A 15,783-nucleotide genomic window follows, 5' to 3' on the forward strand; every position below is an offset into this window, starting at 1 on the left:
AAGAAAGGTGGTCTCAGCATGAAGGATTATCTGGGTAAAATGAAAAGCTATGTTGATTCACTTGCTGCTTGTGGGCATTATATATCCGATGATGATCAAGTTCTCTATATTCTGGGTGGCGTTGGAATGGAGTACGACTCGGTTGTTGTCCATGTGACCTCTCGAATTGAATCAATTTCGCCTTCGGAAGTTGGTGCTCTACTTCTGTCACACGAAGGCCGCATCGAATCATATACTGTCAATGCGGACGGCACTATACCTACAGCCAACATCTCTACTTTTTCTTCAGTCAAAGGATCTCCATCATCGTCATCTCCGAGCTCTTCACCCCGTGGCAGAGGTCGTGGCCGATTTGCTCGGGGTGGTCGATGAAGTTGGTCAAACACCAACAATCGCCCTATTTGCCAGATTTGTGGGTACTCTGGCCACATTGCAGAGAAATGCTATTATCACTTTGACAAGGAATTCGTTTCACACCAACGAACTCGAGGAAATCACTCCTCAAACAATTATCGGAATAGGCCTGAAGCACCTCCATCTGCTGCAGTAGCTGTGGCAAATTCAGAGAGCTTAAATGATGACTGGTGGTTCCCAGATTCCGGCGCTTCTCATCATGTTACTAATGATCTTGCTAATCTCACTCTTGGAACTGAATATACCGGTGGAGGTAATGTTCTTATGGGGAATGGAACAGGTTTGCCGATCACTCATATTGGTTCTTCATCTTTTTTGTCTCATGATTCGAACTGCACGTTATCTCTAAATCATCTTCTTCGAGTCCCTCATATTTCTAAAAATCTGCTTAGCGTTAGCAAGTTTGCTCAAGACAATAATGTCTATTTTGAGTTTCATCCATCTTTTTGTGTTGTGAAGGACCTAGCGACGGGAAACACCCTCCTCAAAGGAACCTTACATGAAGGTTTGTATAAATTTTCCTTGGGCAAACCAGCACCTTCATCTACACACTCTGCCACATGCTTGCATACTCAACCTCTCCCGGCTGTTTCTCCCTTCAATCAAGTGAACCAGTGTCAAACTTAACTGCAGTAGCATCTTCAACACTCAACCAGTGGCATTATAGACTAGGCCATCCTATGATTTCCACTGTAAAACATGTTTTATCTGGTTGTAATATCTCTTTTTCCAAGAATGACAATGTTAATTTCTGCTCATCTTGTGAACTGGGCAAGAGTCATCGTCTCCCATTTCCTTCCTCCTTAACATGTTATGATAAACCAATTCAGTTAATATATTCTGATATATGGGGCCCTGCTCACACCATTTCGACTAATGGTTTCAAATATTATCTCAGTTTTGTGGATGCCTAAAGTCGATACACCTGGATATATTTTCTCAAAGCAAAATCTGAGGTGTTTCAAATTTTTCATCAGTTTAAGACTCACGTCGAGTTACAATATGATACCAAAATAAAAATTCTTCAAGCTGACTAGGGTGGAGAGTATCGACCACTGACTCCTTTCTTTCAAAAATATGGCATTCATCATCGTCTCTCTTGTCCACACACTTCACAACAAAATGGTGTGGTAGAAAGGAAGCATCGACATATCGTTGACGTTGGTCTTTCTCTACTAGCTCACGCTCACATGCCAATAAAATTTTGGGACGATGCCTTTTCCACTGCCGTTTTTCTCATTAATCGTCTCCCTAACTTTGCCATTCAAGGTACTGCCCCCCTCAAAAAATTATCTAATCTTGATCCCAATTATTCCCTTCTTCGTGTCTTTGGGTGCTTATGTTTTCCCTATCTTCGGGTTTACAATACACATAAACTTGAGTTTAGATCTAAATCATGTGTTTTTCTTGGCTATAGCAACAAACACAAAGGGTATAAATGCTTAAGTCAAGATGGTCGTATTTACGTTTCTCGGCATGTAAAGTTTGATGAGTGTTCATTTCCTTTATCCAATACTCATTCCGAAACTTCACAACATGCATCCCCAAAGGCTTCTAATCTTTTCTTCCCAATCCTTCATGTCCCTTCTTCATCCCAACCACCGTCCCACTCACCCTCTCCAACTCTTGTGCCTCCCAGCAACACTTCCGACATTTCTATCCCTTCCACTGATGAGCAGCTTGTTCCCCCCCTACGAATGTTCACTCCATGGTTACTCGGTCCAAAGCAGGTATCTACAAACCAAGGGTGTTTGCTTCTCAACTTGCAACCATTCATGAACCAGCCACTGCCCATGATGCCGTAGCACATCCAGCTTGGTGTGCTGCTATGAAGGCTGAATATAATGCCTTGATCCAAAATAAGACTTGGGTTCTAGTTCCAGCACCAACTGATACACCAATCATTGGATACAAGTGGGTTTTCAAAATCAAAACACATCCAGATGGGACTGTGGCTCGGTACAAAGCTCGTCTTGTTGCAAAAGGGTATTCTCAAACTGCAGGGCTGGATTACACCGAGACATTTAGTCCAGTTATAAAACCTACCACAATTCGAGTTGTTCTTACCATTGCTCTCTCTTATGGCTGGTCTATTCAACAACTTGACGTCAATAATGCTTTCCTTAATGGTACTCTTAACGAGCTTATCTTTATGCAGCAGCCTCCTGGCTTCGAACAACAATGTCATGGCAAACAACTTGTGTGTCAACTATACAAAGCAATCTATGGGCTCAAACAAGCACCCCGTGCTTGGTTTGATAAGCTGAAATTTGCTCTTATACATCTCGGTTTCAATCAATCCAAGGCCGATGCTTCTCTATTTTTTAAACATGACAAGCGTTTGATTATCTATATCTTGGTTTATGTCGATGACATAATTATCACAGGTAATAATGCTGCTCAAGTCAAGGATCTCATCCATCAACTAAATTCGAAGTTCTCCTTGAAACATTTGGGCAATCTCTCATTCTTTCTGGGTATTGAAGTATCAAGGTCCTCTCCCACAGGTTTATTCCTATCTCAATCCAAATACATACGTGATCTGCTGAAACAAACAAATATGGACAAAGCAAATCCACTACCCACTCCTATGGTTTCTGGGTTAAAGCTTTCATCTAAAGATGCAGAATGTTTCTCTGATGCAACCTTGTATCGTAGCACCGTGGGTAGGGGTGGGCGTCGGGTCGGGTTTCACGGGTTCGGGTAGTACGGGTCGGGTACCCGAAATTTTCGGGTAGCACATTTATTACCCGAACAGTAATCGGTGCTATCCGATGGTTAGGGTACCCGAAATTTTCGGGTATGGTAAAATTTCTGTCAGATTTGATCCTTGCGTTAGAATTTTGATTCATCAAGAAATGCTTGAATCATACTGTGCAGGCCTATTGATGACTTACTTTCCAAGAGACTTATGAGGCAGGGTGAGACCGAGTCCAAGTCCATCGATCCCTACATCAGCAAGCAAACTATAAGCATACACCTTTCCGATTAAAGCACTAGCAATCATCACTAGCAAGTAGCAATCATCATACAGGAACTCATTAATCAAACTGAATTAAGAAATGATAAATATTTGGCTGGCCAAGGAACATCTGAACGGGGTAATCACCCCCAGAACCTGTAGCATCACCCCCTACAGGCATTGGGGATCCAGGATTTCTTGATGATGTGGATAATTGAATATCCTATGGGAAGGGAAACTTGCATATTTCGAAAATATATCTAAAAATGCATATGTCCACGGCTGGATTCACCCTGGCATGGCCTTTCTTGGTTGTGGGACTAAGCATCAATTATTTCCCTTCTCCACTGCAGAAGGCACCCCATTTACTCTAACAGAATCATAAGATACAACAGATGAATCGCGGCTACCTACACACTGTACTTGAAATCTAGTACAAAATGGTTTCCCTAAATTCAAAGTGAAATGATTAGATATCCCAAACATCAATCTAAATAAAACACATTCCAATCAAAGGAAAAACCACTTGAATTCATCATAGACAAAAAAATTCATCACATATTAACCAATCCAACCATTTTCAAAAGTAAAACATCAACTTTTTCAAATCATCAACAATAAATTAAAACAAGAAGTAAATCATCTTCCAGCTTCCAAGCTAAAGCATCATCTGCCCAAATATATCATCTTCCAATTCAGGACCGACTCAAAGACTCAAAATCCAATTAAATCAAAGTACCTGAAATGTTATAATTTTATTAGTTTTCTAAGACAATCATTATTAAAGTAGATAAATATAAAGAATTTAATTTAAATTTCAAAAATTGACAATCATCGAATATAATGAATTAAAAATCTAAAAACTTACAGTAATCGATTGTTGCTGTTTTTCATAATTATATATCAATTATGGTTGAATCCTTCCCTGAGTTTTTTAATTCTTTGTAAAAAAAAAAAAGCAAAGAGATTAGTCATTAGAGAATAAAACATAATCACTAAGAATAAATATAGAAAATTAAAGAGAGAAAAAATATGCCTTTCTCAAGTATTTCGATTTCAGCCAAATCCTCCTCCACGCATATTGGCTTAGAATCCAACCTTAGCCAATCTTGGCTACATACCAAAGCTTGAACTATTCTAGGAGACAATGAACTTCTAAAACCATCCAAAACACGACCACCTGTGCTAAATGCTGATTCCGAAGCAACAGTGGAGACAGAATAGCGAAGATATCACGTGCCAATCGAGAAAGAATAGGAAATCTGGGAGAATTGACTTTCCACCACTGAAGGATGTCAAAATTTTCATCATAATCCTCAGGATCCTCACCTAGATATTTCTCCAATTCTGACTTCATATATTGTTTCTTCCCACCAAGTTTGTATTTTCTAAACTCATCTTTCAAGTATGTTCGAGAAGTCATTGAATTGTTAGATTGAGAATCTTTTGAAAATGATGTAGAACCTAATCCAGAACGTACCGGACTTCCTGGAGTTCCATGTGTCACTTTATATTCGAAAAATATTTCTTGCATTCCACTCTTCACTTTTTGCTTCATCATCGCGCTCTTTGTGATATCATCATACATTGTATCAAGTGAAAACTCAACAAACTCTAATTTGTGACGAGGATCAAGAATCACTGCATAATACAACATCATGTTCATTTTTTCAATCGAACCCCAATACTTGTCAAACTTATCTTTCATTTTTCTTGACATTTCACTTAGTTGAAAATCATTGCTTACTAACCACTGTTTTAGAAGCATGTCAACGGCACTTATTTCATGAAATATGATGTTCGAAGTGACATATAAAGAGCCAGAAATTGCCAAATTGAGCTTGTATAAGTGTCCAAGAAACTTGACCAACAAACTAGCCCTTTCCCAATCATATTCCGATGGAATCCCATCATACGGTGGTTTCAAGAGATCATTCACGTAGGCAAGATCTAAATTGGCATATGAATCAAATGCTCTTTTCAAAGATATTGCTGACTCTAACATTAGGTATGTTGAGTTCCATCTTGTAGGTACATCAAGACTTAACAATTTCTTTGTATCTATCTTTTCGATCTCAACACAGTCACAAAATCTTTTATACCTTGCTGGCGAGTTTCGGATATACCTCACTACTCCTCTAATTCAAGAGATAGCTAAATGTTCGTCTTTCCCTTTCAGACCATCCTGCACAATTCAAAATTCTCTTTTGCAAAGTACATTCATCATCAATGAAATGAGCAGTTAGACACATATAGTTCACTTTTTGTATTGATGTCCATGTGTCTGTAGTTATAGAAATTCTTGGACCATGTCGTTTCATAAAAGACATCAACTGCACTTTTTCATTCATGTACAAATTATAAACATCCTTGGTTGTTGTCCTTCGAGATGGAATGTTAAACATTGGACATGCAATTGACATGAAGTGTCTAAAACCTTTGTTCTCAACTGTTTTGAAAGGAAGTTCATCGACAATCAACCAATAAGTTAGTGCCTTTCTTAATTTGTTCTGATCAAATTTCCAAGTACCAATTTGTGCTTCTGTCGGATCATCTTTTGATGGTTGAAAAGAAATCCGAGCTTGATTAGTTGCAACTTCATGAGGTTTTTTTTTACAAGAAGCGAAGTGATTCTGCAAAGGTCGAGTCCCATGTATTTTTGGATCTGCCTTAATCTCTCTACAACAATATTTGCACCTACCTTTTTGCACCTTGTCATTTTCACAATAGAATTTTTCAAAGTGTTCCCAATATTGTGATCTAGAGGTCATATCTTTCCTAGCTCTCTTTTTAGACTCGGGTTTCACTTCATCATTATCACCATCGTGATCTAAATTTTCCACCAAATCAGCATCATCGTTCTTGTTCTCATCAGCATTATCAGCTTCTTCTATTAGATGATCTATTACACTCTCCATTTATACAATAAATTTCTGAAATCCAAAATATTCAATATGATAAGCCAAACAAGTAATTCACATAATTGAATTTATTTGTTAACTCACAAGTAATTCACATTAACAAATCCATTTACACGATAATAATTGCACATGAACAAATCCATATTCAATGAAAAATTCCAGTAATTTACACGATAATAATTGTATTGGAATAAATTGAAACATGAACAATTGCACATTCGCAGAAAAACTTGGCGTGAGAACTGGTCCAATGAAACATATTTTCAGCAAACAAATATATTAAGTTGTAAATTGTATACACACATATTAAAGAGGAAACAAATCCATTTATTTACTCTCCAACTGCTGAAAAATAAAAACTTGAAGGCATATTGGAAACAAGCCAAACAAACTTGAACATCAATGCACCTACAGTTTATCACACCAGACAAGCCACAAATTTCTTCATAATCCTAAAGAGTGATTTCGGGAGGGGAGAGAAGAGCAAAGACTCCTAAATATCAGTTAATTCCCAACAACTAATAATATTTCATCACCCCCAACAAATAATAATATTAGTTTTCGGGAAGAGCATATCAGTCCATGAACTGCTTCAGTTTTCGGGAGGGAATGAGAGAAGGAGGGAAGAGCAACTACAGCAGTTCATCACGATTCACGCCCAACAAAAAATAATATTTCACAATCCTAATAAAACTGAAGCAATTCATTCCCACGTACCAGAAATCATTACACCATGAACAAATGTATACTCACTTTTTCAGTAGGGGTGGCCGACTGAGGGGTGATCGGCTGAGGCGCAGCGTCGGGAAGGAAGACGAGGCGCATCGTCGGGAGGGAAGACTGGAAGAGGGAAGAGTTGAACAGCCGAAGAGTGATTTAGGGAAGGAATACTGAATAGGGATCAACGAAGAGTGATTTAGCCTTTAGGGATTTAGTTTTTTTATTTCTTAATTTAAAATATAAAACAATATAAATATATATATAATATATGTATATATGGAATTTCGGGTACCCGTTTTTTATTTCGGGTAGAAGACTACTACCCGAGACCAACCCGACTTTTTAATATCGGGTTCGGGTTTCTACACGAACAAAAAATTGAGAAAAAAAACCGACCCGATCGGGTAATAACCGATCGGGTCGGGTACCCGATACCCGATCACAAACGCCCACCCCTAACCGTGGGTGCCCTCCAGTATCTCACCATCACAAGACCAGATATTGCATATAGTGTGAATAAAGCTTGTCAGTTCATGCAAAGTCCTTGTCTCTCTCACTAGAAGGCTGTTAAGCGAATTCTTCGATATCTCAATGGAACCTCAAACCATGGGATTCATCTTACAGCTGATTCTCAGCTTTCACTTCATGGCTTTTGTGATGCAGATTGGGCCAATGATCCAGATGACAGACGTTCCACCTCTGGATTCTGCTGGTTTTTAGGAAACTCCCCCATCACTTGGTGTTCTAAGAAACAACCAGTTGTTTCTCGATCGAGTACTGAAGCAGAATATCATAGTCTCGCTAATGCAACTTCATAATTACTTTGGCTTCAGTCTCTACTCACCGAACTTCATGTTTACAGTCGTCCTTCACCCATACTATGGTGTGACAATATCAGTACAATCTCGTTGAGTGCCAATCTTGTCTTACATTCTAAATCTAAGCACTTTGAGTTAGATCTCTTTTTTGTTCGAGAGAAAGTTCTGGCTAAGAAACTCGATGTTCAATTTGTTCCCTCCTCTGATCAAATTGCAGATGTCTTCACAAAACCGTTATCTTCTCCAAACTTTCAAAGGTTTCGATCCAAGCTCAGCATTATGGAAAAATCGATGCTGACCTTGCGGGGGGATGTTAAGTGAAGTCATCAAACTCAAGTGCACAAGAAGCTACATGTTCACATATGCAGTAGATCACATACTCACCATCTAGAAGGCCCTGGATTCTTCTTCTTGCTGTTGCAACAATATAACAAACTATATTCTTATTTTACCTTTTTATCCTTAATGATTGTAAGTATAAATACTTTTGTATTGATCCATTGTAAACAGGGAGATTGGAATATAATTCTACTGAGCTTTTCTTTCCTTCACCGTCTCTTTTATTTTTTCTAACTCAGATTGTCACAAATATGTCGAAAGTATTTCCAAAGGATACTGAAGCTCCTCCTGGAGGTGTCGATGACATGACTAAGTTTTCATATTTGCACGAGCCTGGAGTTCTGCAAAAACTTGTATCAAGATATGAACTTAATGAAATCTATGTGAGTTCTCTATGTCCCTTGTACAATACATGCAAAGATTTGTTTTTTAATAATTCAGTTGACTGACCTTTCTTATATAAACTGACAAATTGACATATTAATTGTAACAAAACATATTTATCATACATAAATATTTTGATTGCAATAAATTCTTTTCAAAGATTGCTTCATCTATATGATACTCACATGATGGAACAATACAAAGGGGCATCACTTGGAGATCTTAGTCCTCACGTTTTTGCAATTGCAGGTGTTTCTTACCGGCGAGTTTGCTGGAAATGTAGACTTAGTTTTTTGTTGGTACCTTGTGGCGGTGGAGCAGCCTAGAGGTTGAGTTATGTTGAGGAACATACATATTTACCTTTTAGGTTTTTCAATCAGGGCAATGATTAATGATGGTAAAAACAACTCATTTCGGTTAGTGGAGAAAGTGGTGCTGGTAAAACAGAGACAACAAAAATGCTAATGCGATAGTTGGCACACTTGGGTGGTCGGTCTGGAGTTGAAGGGCGAACCGTTTTACAAGAAGTTTTAGAAGTAAGATTGAAGTTTATATATATACTGGTTAAATTAATTTTGTTCAGAATAAACAATCTAATACGAAATCTAATGGTCACAAGCTTTTGCTCACCTTGTTTTTCTTTTGGTGATAACTGACAGTCAAACCCGTACTTGAAGCATTTGGAAATGCCAAAACTATCAGGAACAACTACTCTAGGTGAGAGCCTATTTGATCTCCTTTGATGAAAAGTATTTATTGGTACATTTTTGTTTGATCACACTTGGATTTGACCATTTTATTTGTGAGAGTTTAAAGTTAAAAAATGCATGTGCATTGTTTAAGGTTTCTGTGACTTTAAGTATTCGATGGTATTTTACCTATGCAGTCGCTTTGGTAAATTTGTTGATATCCAGTTTGAAAAAAGTGGTAGGATATCTTGAGCAGCTATAAAAACTTTAATAAAAAGTGATTTATGGATTCGGATTTTGTCCTCTCATATGTTGTGTGTGCATCTATATATGCTGATATACCGGTTTGGAAATTAACGCTTAATGGTTTATTGCTGTTGTATATACCAGTTTGGAAACAAATTGATGTTTTTTTGGTGGATGGTGTGAATGTCTACTATCTTACTGCTGTTGTAAATGAATATGGGTGGCGGTTCCACTGCCAATAGGCGGCGGCAGCAGAAGCTCCATGGTGCAACAGTCCTATGTTTGATGTTTTTTTTTTGGATGGTGTGAATGTCGACTATCTTATTGCTGTTGTAAATGAATATGGGTGGTGGTTTCACTGCCAATAGGCGGCAGCAGCAGAAGCTCCATGGTGTAATTCAATCATCGAATATAATGAATTAAAAATCTAAAAACTTACAGTAATCGATTGTTGCTGTTTTTCATAATTATATATCAATTATGGTTGAATCCTTCCCTGAGTTTTTTAATTCTTTGTAAAAAAAAAAAAGCAAAGAGATTAGTCATTAGAGAATAAAACATAATCACTAAGAATAAATATAGAAAATTAAAGAGAGAAAAAATATGCCTTTCTCAAGTATTTCGATTTCAGCCAAATCCTCCTCCACGCATATTGGCTTAGAATCCAACCTTAGCCAATCTTGGCTACATACCAAAGCTTGAACTATTCTAGGAGACAATGAACTTCTAAAACCATCCAAAACACGACCACCTGTGCTAAATGCTGATTCCGAAGCAACAGTGGAGACAGGAATAGCGAAGATATCACGTGCCAATCGAGAAAGAATAGGAAATCTGGGAGAATTGACTTTCCACCACTGAAGGATGTCAAAATTTTCATCATAATCCTCAGGATCCTCACCTAGATATTTCTCCAATTCTGACTTCATATATTGTTTCTTCCCACCAAGTTTGTATTTTCTAAACTCATCTTTCAAGTATGTTCGAGAAGTCATTGAATTGTTAGATTGAGAATCTTTTGAAAATGATGTAGAACCTAATCCAGAACGTACCGGACTTCCTGGAGTTCCATGTGTCACTTTATATTCGAAAAATATTTCTTGCATTCCACTCTTCACTTTTTGCTTCATCATCGCGCTCTTTGTGATATCATCATACATTGTATCAAATGAAAACTCAACAAACTCTAATTTGTGACGAGGATCAAGAATCACTGCATAATACAACATCATGTTCATTTTTTCAATCGAACCCCAATACTTGTCAAACTTATCTTTCATTTTTCTTGACATTTCACTTAGTTGAAAATCATTGCTTACTAACCACTGTTTTAGAAGCATGTCAACGGCACTTATTTCATGAAATATGATGTTCGAAGTGACATATAAAGAGCCAGAAATTGCCAAATTGAGCTTGTATAAGTGTCCAAGAAACTTGACCAACAAACTAGCCCTTTCCCAATCATATTCCGATGGAATCCCATCATACGGTGGTTTCAAGAGATCATTCACGTAGGCAAGATCTAAATTGGCATATGAATCAAATGCTCTTTTCAAAGATATTGCTGACTCTAACATTAGATATGTTGAGTTCCATCTTGTAGGTACATCAAGACTTAACAATTTCTTTGTATCTATCTTTTCGATCTCAACACAGTCACAAAATCTTTTATACCTTGCTGGCGAGTTTCGGATATACCTCACTACTCCTCTAATTCAAGAGATAGCTAAATGTTCGTCTTTCCCTTTCAGACCATCCTGCACAATTCAAAATTCTCTTTTGCAAAGTACATTCATCATCAATGAAATGAGCAGTTAGACACATATAGTTCACTTTTTGTATTGATGTCCATGTGTCTGTAGTTATAGAAATTCTTGGACCATGTCGTTTCATAAAAGACATCAACTGCACTTTTTCATTCATGTACAAATTATAAACATCCTTGGTTGTTGTCCTTCGAGATGGAATGTTAAACATTGGACATGCAATTGACATGAAGTGTCTAAAACCTTTGTTCTCAACTGTTTTGAAAGGAAGTTCATCGACAATCAACCAATAAGTTAGTGCCTTTCTTAATTTGTTCTGATCAAATTTCCAAGTACCAATTTGTGCTTCTGTCGGATCATCTTTTGATGGTTGAAAAGAAATCCGAGCTTGATTAGTTGCAACTTCATGAGGTTTTTTTTTACAAGAAGCGAAGTGATTCTGCAAAGGTCGAGTCCCATGTATTTTTGGATCTGCCTTAATCTCTCTACAACAATATTTGCACCTACCTTTTTGCACCTTGTCATTTTCACAATAGAATTTTTCAAAGTGTTCCCAATATTGTGATCTAGAGGTCATATCTTTCCTAGCTCTCTTTTTAGACTCGGGTTTCACTTCATCATTATCACCATCGTGATCTAAATTTTCCACCAAATCAGCATCATCGTTCTTGTTCTCATCAGCATTATCAGCTTCTTCTATTAGATGATCTATTACACTCTCCATTTATACAATAAATTTCTGAAATCCAAAATATTCAATATGATAAGCCAAACAAGTAATTCACATAATTGAATTTATTTGTTAACTCACAAGTAATTCACATTAACAAATCCATTTACACGATAATAATTGCACATGAACAAATCCATATTCAATGAAAAATTCCAGTAATTTACACGATAATAATTGTATTGGAATAAATTGAAACATGAACAATTGCACATTCGCAGAAAAACTTGGCGTGAGAACTGGTCCAATGAAACATATTTTCAGCAAACAAATATATTAAGTTGTAAATTGTATACACACATATTAAAGAGGAAACAAATCCATTTATTTACTCTCCAACTGCTGAAAAATAAAAACTTGAAGGCATATTGGAAACAAGCCAAACAAACTTGAACATCAATGCACCTACAGTTTATCACACCAGACAAGCCACAAATTTCTTCATAATCCTAAAGAGTGATTTCGGGAGGGGAGAGAAGAGCAAAGACTCCTAAATATCAGTTAATTCCCAACAACTAATAATATTTCATCACCCCCAACAAATAATAATATTAGTTTTCGGGAAGAGCATATCAGTCCATGAACTGCTTCAGTTTTCGGGAGGGAATGAGAGAAGGAGGGAAGAGCAACTACAGCAGTTCATCACGATTCACGCCCAACAAAAAATAATATTTCACAATCCTAATAAAACTGAAGCAATTCATTCCCACGTACCAGAAATCATTACACCATGAACAAATGTATACTCACTTTTTCAGTAGGGGTGGCCGACTGAGGGGTGATCGGCTGAGGCGCAGCGTCGGGAAGGAAGACGAGGCGCATCGTCGGGAGGGAAGACTGGAAGAGGGAAGAGTTGAACAGCCGAAGAGTGATTTAGGGAAGGAATACTGAATAGGGATCAACGAAGAGTGATTTAGCCTTTAGGGATTTAGTTTTTTTATTTCTTAATTTAAAATATAAAACAATATAAATATATATATAATATATGTATATATGGAATTTCGGGTACCCGTTTTTTATTTCGGGTAGAAGACTACTACCCGAGACCAACCCGACTTTTTAATATCGGGTTCGGGTTTCTACACGAACAAAAAATTGAGAAAAAAAACCGACCCGATCGGGTAATAACCGATCGGGTCGGGTACCCGATACCCGATCACAAACGCCCACCCCTAACCGTGGGTGCCCTCCAGTATCTCACCATCACAAGACCAGATATTGCATATAGTGTGAATAAAGCTTGTCAGTTCATGCAAAGTCCTTGTCTCTCTCACTAGAAGGCTGTTAAGCGAATTCTTCGATATCTCAATGGAACCTCAAACCATGGGATTCATCTTACAGCTGCTTCTCGGCTTTCACTTCATGGCTTTTGTGATGCAGATTGGGCCAATGATCCAGATGACAGACGTTCCACCTCTGGATTCTGCTGGTTTTTAGGAAACTCCCCCATCACTTGGTGTTCTAAGAAACAACCAGTTGTTTCTCGATCGAGTACTGAAGCAGAATATCATAGTCTCGCTAATGCAACTTCATAATTACTTTGGCTTCAGTCTCTACTCACCGAACTTCATGTTTACAGTCGTCCTTCACCCATACTATGGTGTGACAATATCAGTACAATCTCGTTGAGTGCCAATCTTGTCTTACATTCTAAATCTAAGCACTTTGAGTTAGATCTCTTTTTTGTTCGAGAGAAAGTTCTGGCTAAGAAACTCGATGTTCAATTTGTTCCCTCCTCTGATCAAATTGCAGATGTCTTCACAAAACCGTTATCTTCTCCAAACTTTCAAAGGTTTCGATCCAAGCTCAGCATTATGGAAAAATCGATGCTGACCTTGCGGGGGGATGTTAAGTGAAGTCATCAAACTCAAGTGCACAAGAAGCTACATGTTCACATATGCAGTAGATCACATACTCACCATCTAGAAGGCCCTGGATTCTTCTTCTTGCTGTTGCAACAATATAACAAACTATATTCTTATTTTACCTTTTTATCCTTAATGATTGTAAGTATAAATACTTTTGTATTGATCCATTGTAAACAGGGAGATTGGAATATAATTCTACTGAGCTTTTCTTTCCTTCACCGTCTCTTTTATTTTTTCTAACTCAGATTGTCACAAATATGTCGAAAGTATTTCCAAAGGATACTGAAGCTCCTCCTGGAGGTGTCGATGACATGACTAAGTTTTCATATTTGCACGAGCCTGGAGTTCTGCAAAAACTTGTATCAAGATATGAACTTAATGAAATCTATGTGAGTTCTCTATGTCCCTTGTACAATACATGCAAAGATTTGTTTTTTAATAATTCAGTTGACTGACCTTTCTTATATAAACTGACAAATTGACATATTAATTGTAACAAAACATATTTATCATACATAAATATTTTGATTGCAATAAATTCTTTTCAAAGATTGCTTCATCTATATGATACTCACATGATGGAACAATACAAAGGGGCATCACTTGGAGATCTTAGTCCTCACGTTTTTGCAATTGCAGGTGTTTCTTACCGGCGAGTTTGCTGGAAATGTAGACTTAGTTTTTTGTTGGTACCTTGTGGCGGTGGAGCCGCCTAGAGGTTGAGTTATGTTGAGGAACATACATATTTACCTTTTAGGTTTTTCAATCAGGGCAATGATTAATGATGGTAAAAACAACTCATTTCGGTTAGTGGAGAAAGTGGTGCTGGTAAAACAGAGACAACAAAAATGCTAATGCGATAGTTGGCACACTTGGGTGGTCGGTCTGGAGTTGAAGGGCGAACCGTTTTACAAGAAGTTTTAGAAGTAAGATTGAAGTTTATATAGATACTGGTTAAATTAATTTTGTTCAGAATAAACAATCTAATACGAAATCTAATGGTCACAAGCTTTTGCTCACCTTGTTTTTCTTTTGGTGATAACTGACAGTCAAACCCGTACTTGAAGCATTTGGAAATGCCAAAACTATCAGGAACAACTACTCTAGGTGAGAGCCTATTTGATCTCCTTTGATGAAAAGTATTTATTGGTACATTTTTGTTTGATCACACTTGGATTTGACCATTTTATTTGTGAGAGTTTAAAGTTAAAAAATGCATGTGCATTGTTTAAGGTTTCTGTGACTTTAAGTATTCGATGGTATTTTACCTAAAGTCGCTTTGGTAAATTTGTTGATATCCAGTTTGAAAAAAGTGGTAGGATATCTTGAGCAGCTATAAAAACTTTAATAAAAAGTGATTTATGGATTCGGATTTTGTCCTCTCATATGTTGTGTGTGCATCTATATATGCTGATATACCGGTTTGGAAATTAACGCTTAATGGTTTATTGCTGTTGTATATACCAGTTTGGAAACAAATTGATGTTTTTTTGTTGGATGGTGTGAATGTCTACTATCTTACTGCTGTTGTAAATGAATATGGGTGGCGGTTCCACTGCCAATAGGCGGCGGCAGCAGAAGCTCCATGGTGCAACAGTCCTATGTTTGATGTTTTTTTTTTGGATGGTGTGAATGTCGACTATCTTATTGCTGTTGTAAATGAATATGGGTGGTGGTTTCACTGCCAATAGGCGGCAGCAGCAAAAGCTCCATGGTGCAACAGTCCTATGTTTGATGATTTTTTATATGACAGATTAGTGGTTTTATGGTTATGTGAGATTACTACTATGATTTTGTTTATTCTGTTATTATAAATCACCTTAATGCATATTAGATAGTTGAGCTTTAACATTGAATATTTTATATTTCATATCAATAAAGAATCAATATTACAGTCAAACTCATTATAATGAAGTAAGAAGTGAA

At 37.3% G+C, this 15,783-nt stretch overlaps 1 protein-coding gene and 1 long non-coding RNA gene across 4 annotated transcripts; one reads left to right on the forward strand and one right to left on the reverse strand.

Annotated features, from left to right (window-relative positions):
- Nucleotides 1-10,059: 10,059 nt before the first annotated feature.
- Nucleotides 10,060-11,070, reverse strand: LOC142519820 (zinc finger BED domain-containing protein RICESLEEPER 2-like). Its single transcript, XM_075622843.1, has one exon. The coding sequence runs from the start codon at nucleotides 11,068-11,070 to the stop codon at nucleotides 10,060-10,062; it is 1,011 nt and encodes a 336-aa protein (XP_075478958.1).
- Nucleotides 11,071-13,860: 2,790 nt separating this feature from the next.
- LOC142517867 (uncharacterized) lies at nucleotides 13,861-15,627 on the forward strand. Of its 3 annotated transcripts, none has more exons than XR_012813413.1 (4): nucleotides 13,861-13,995; nucleotides 14,103-14,246; nucleotides 14,497-14,783; nucleotides 14,907-15,118. It is a non-coding gene; the product is annotated as an uncharacterized LOC142517867 (long non-coding RNA). The 3 variants fall into 3 exon arrangements; XR_012813412.1 differs by lacking the exon at nucleotides 13,861-13,995 and adding an exon at nucleotides 15,325-15,627 and having other exon boundaries at nucleotides 14,110-14,246; nucleotides 14,907-14,964; XR_012813411.1 differs by lacking the exon at nucleotides 13,861-13,995 and adding an exon at nucleotides 15,423-15,627 and having other exon boundaries at nucleotides 14,110-14,246; nucleotides 14,907-14,964.
- The last annotated feature ends 156 nt before the right edge of the window (nucleotides 15,628-15,783 follow it).

The sequence above is a fragment of the Primulina tabacum genome, chromosome 11 (assembly GCF_025594145.1).
Source record: "Primulina tabacum isolate GXHZ01 chromosome 11, ASM2559414v2, whole genome shotgun sequence".
NCBI lineage: Eukaryota > Viridiplantae > Streptophyta > Magnoliopsida > Lamiales > Gesneriaceae > Primulina > Primulina tabacum.

Excerpts from the sequence above, each read along its gene's own strand:
- LOC142519820 (XM_075622843.1), bottom strand. The coding sequence starts at position 11,070 with ATGTTAGAGTCAGCAATATCTTTGAAAAGAGCATTTGATTCATATGCC.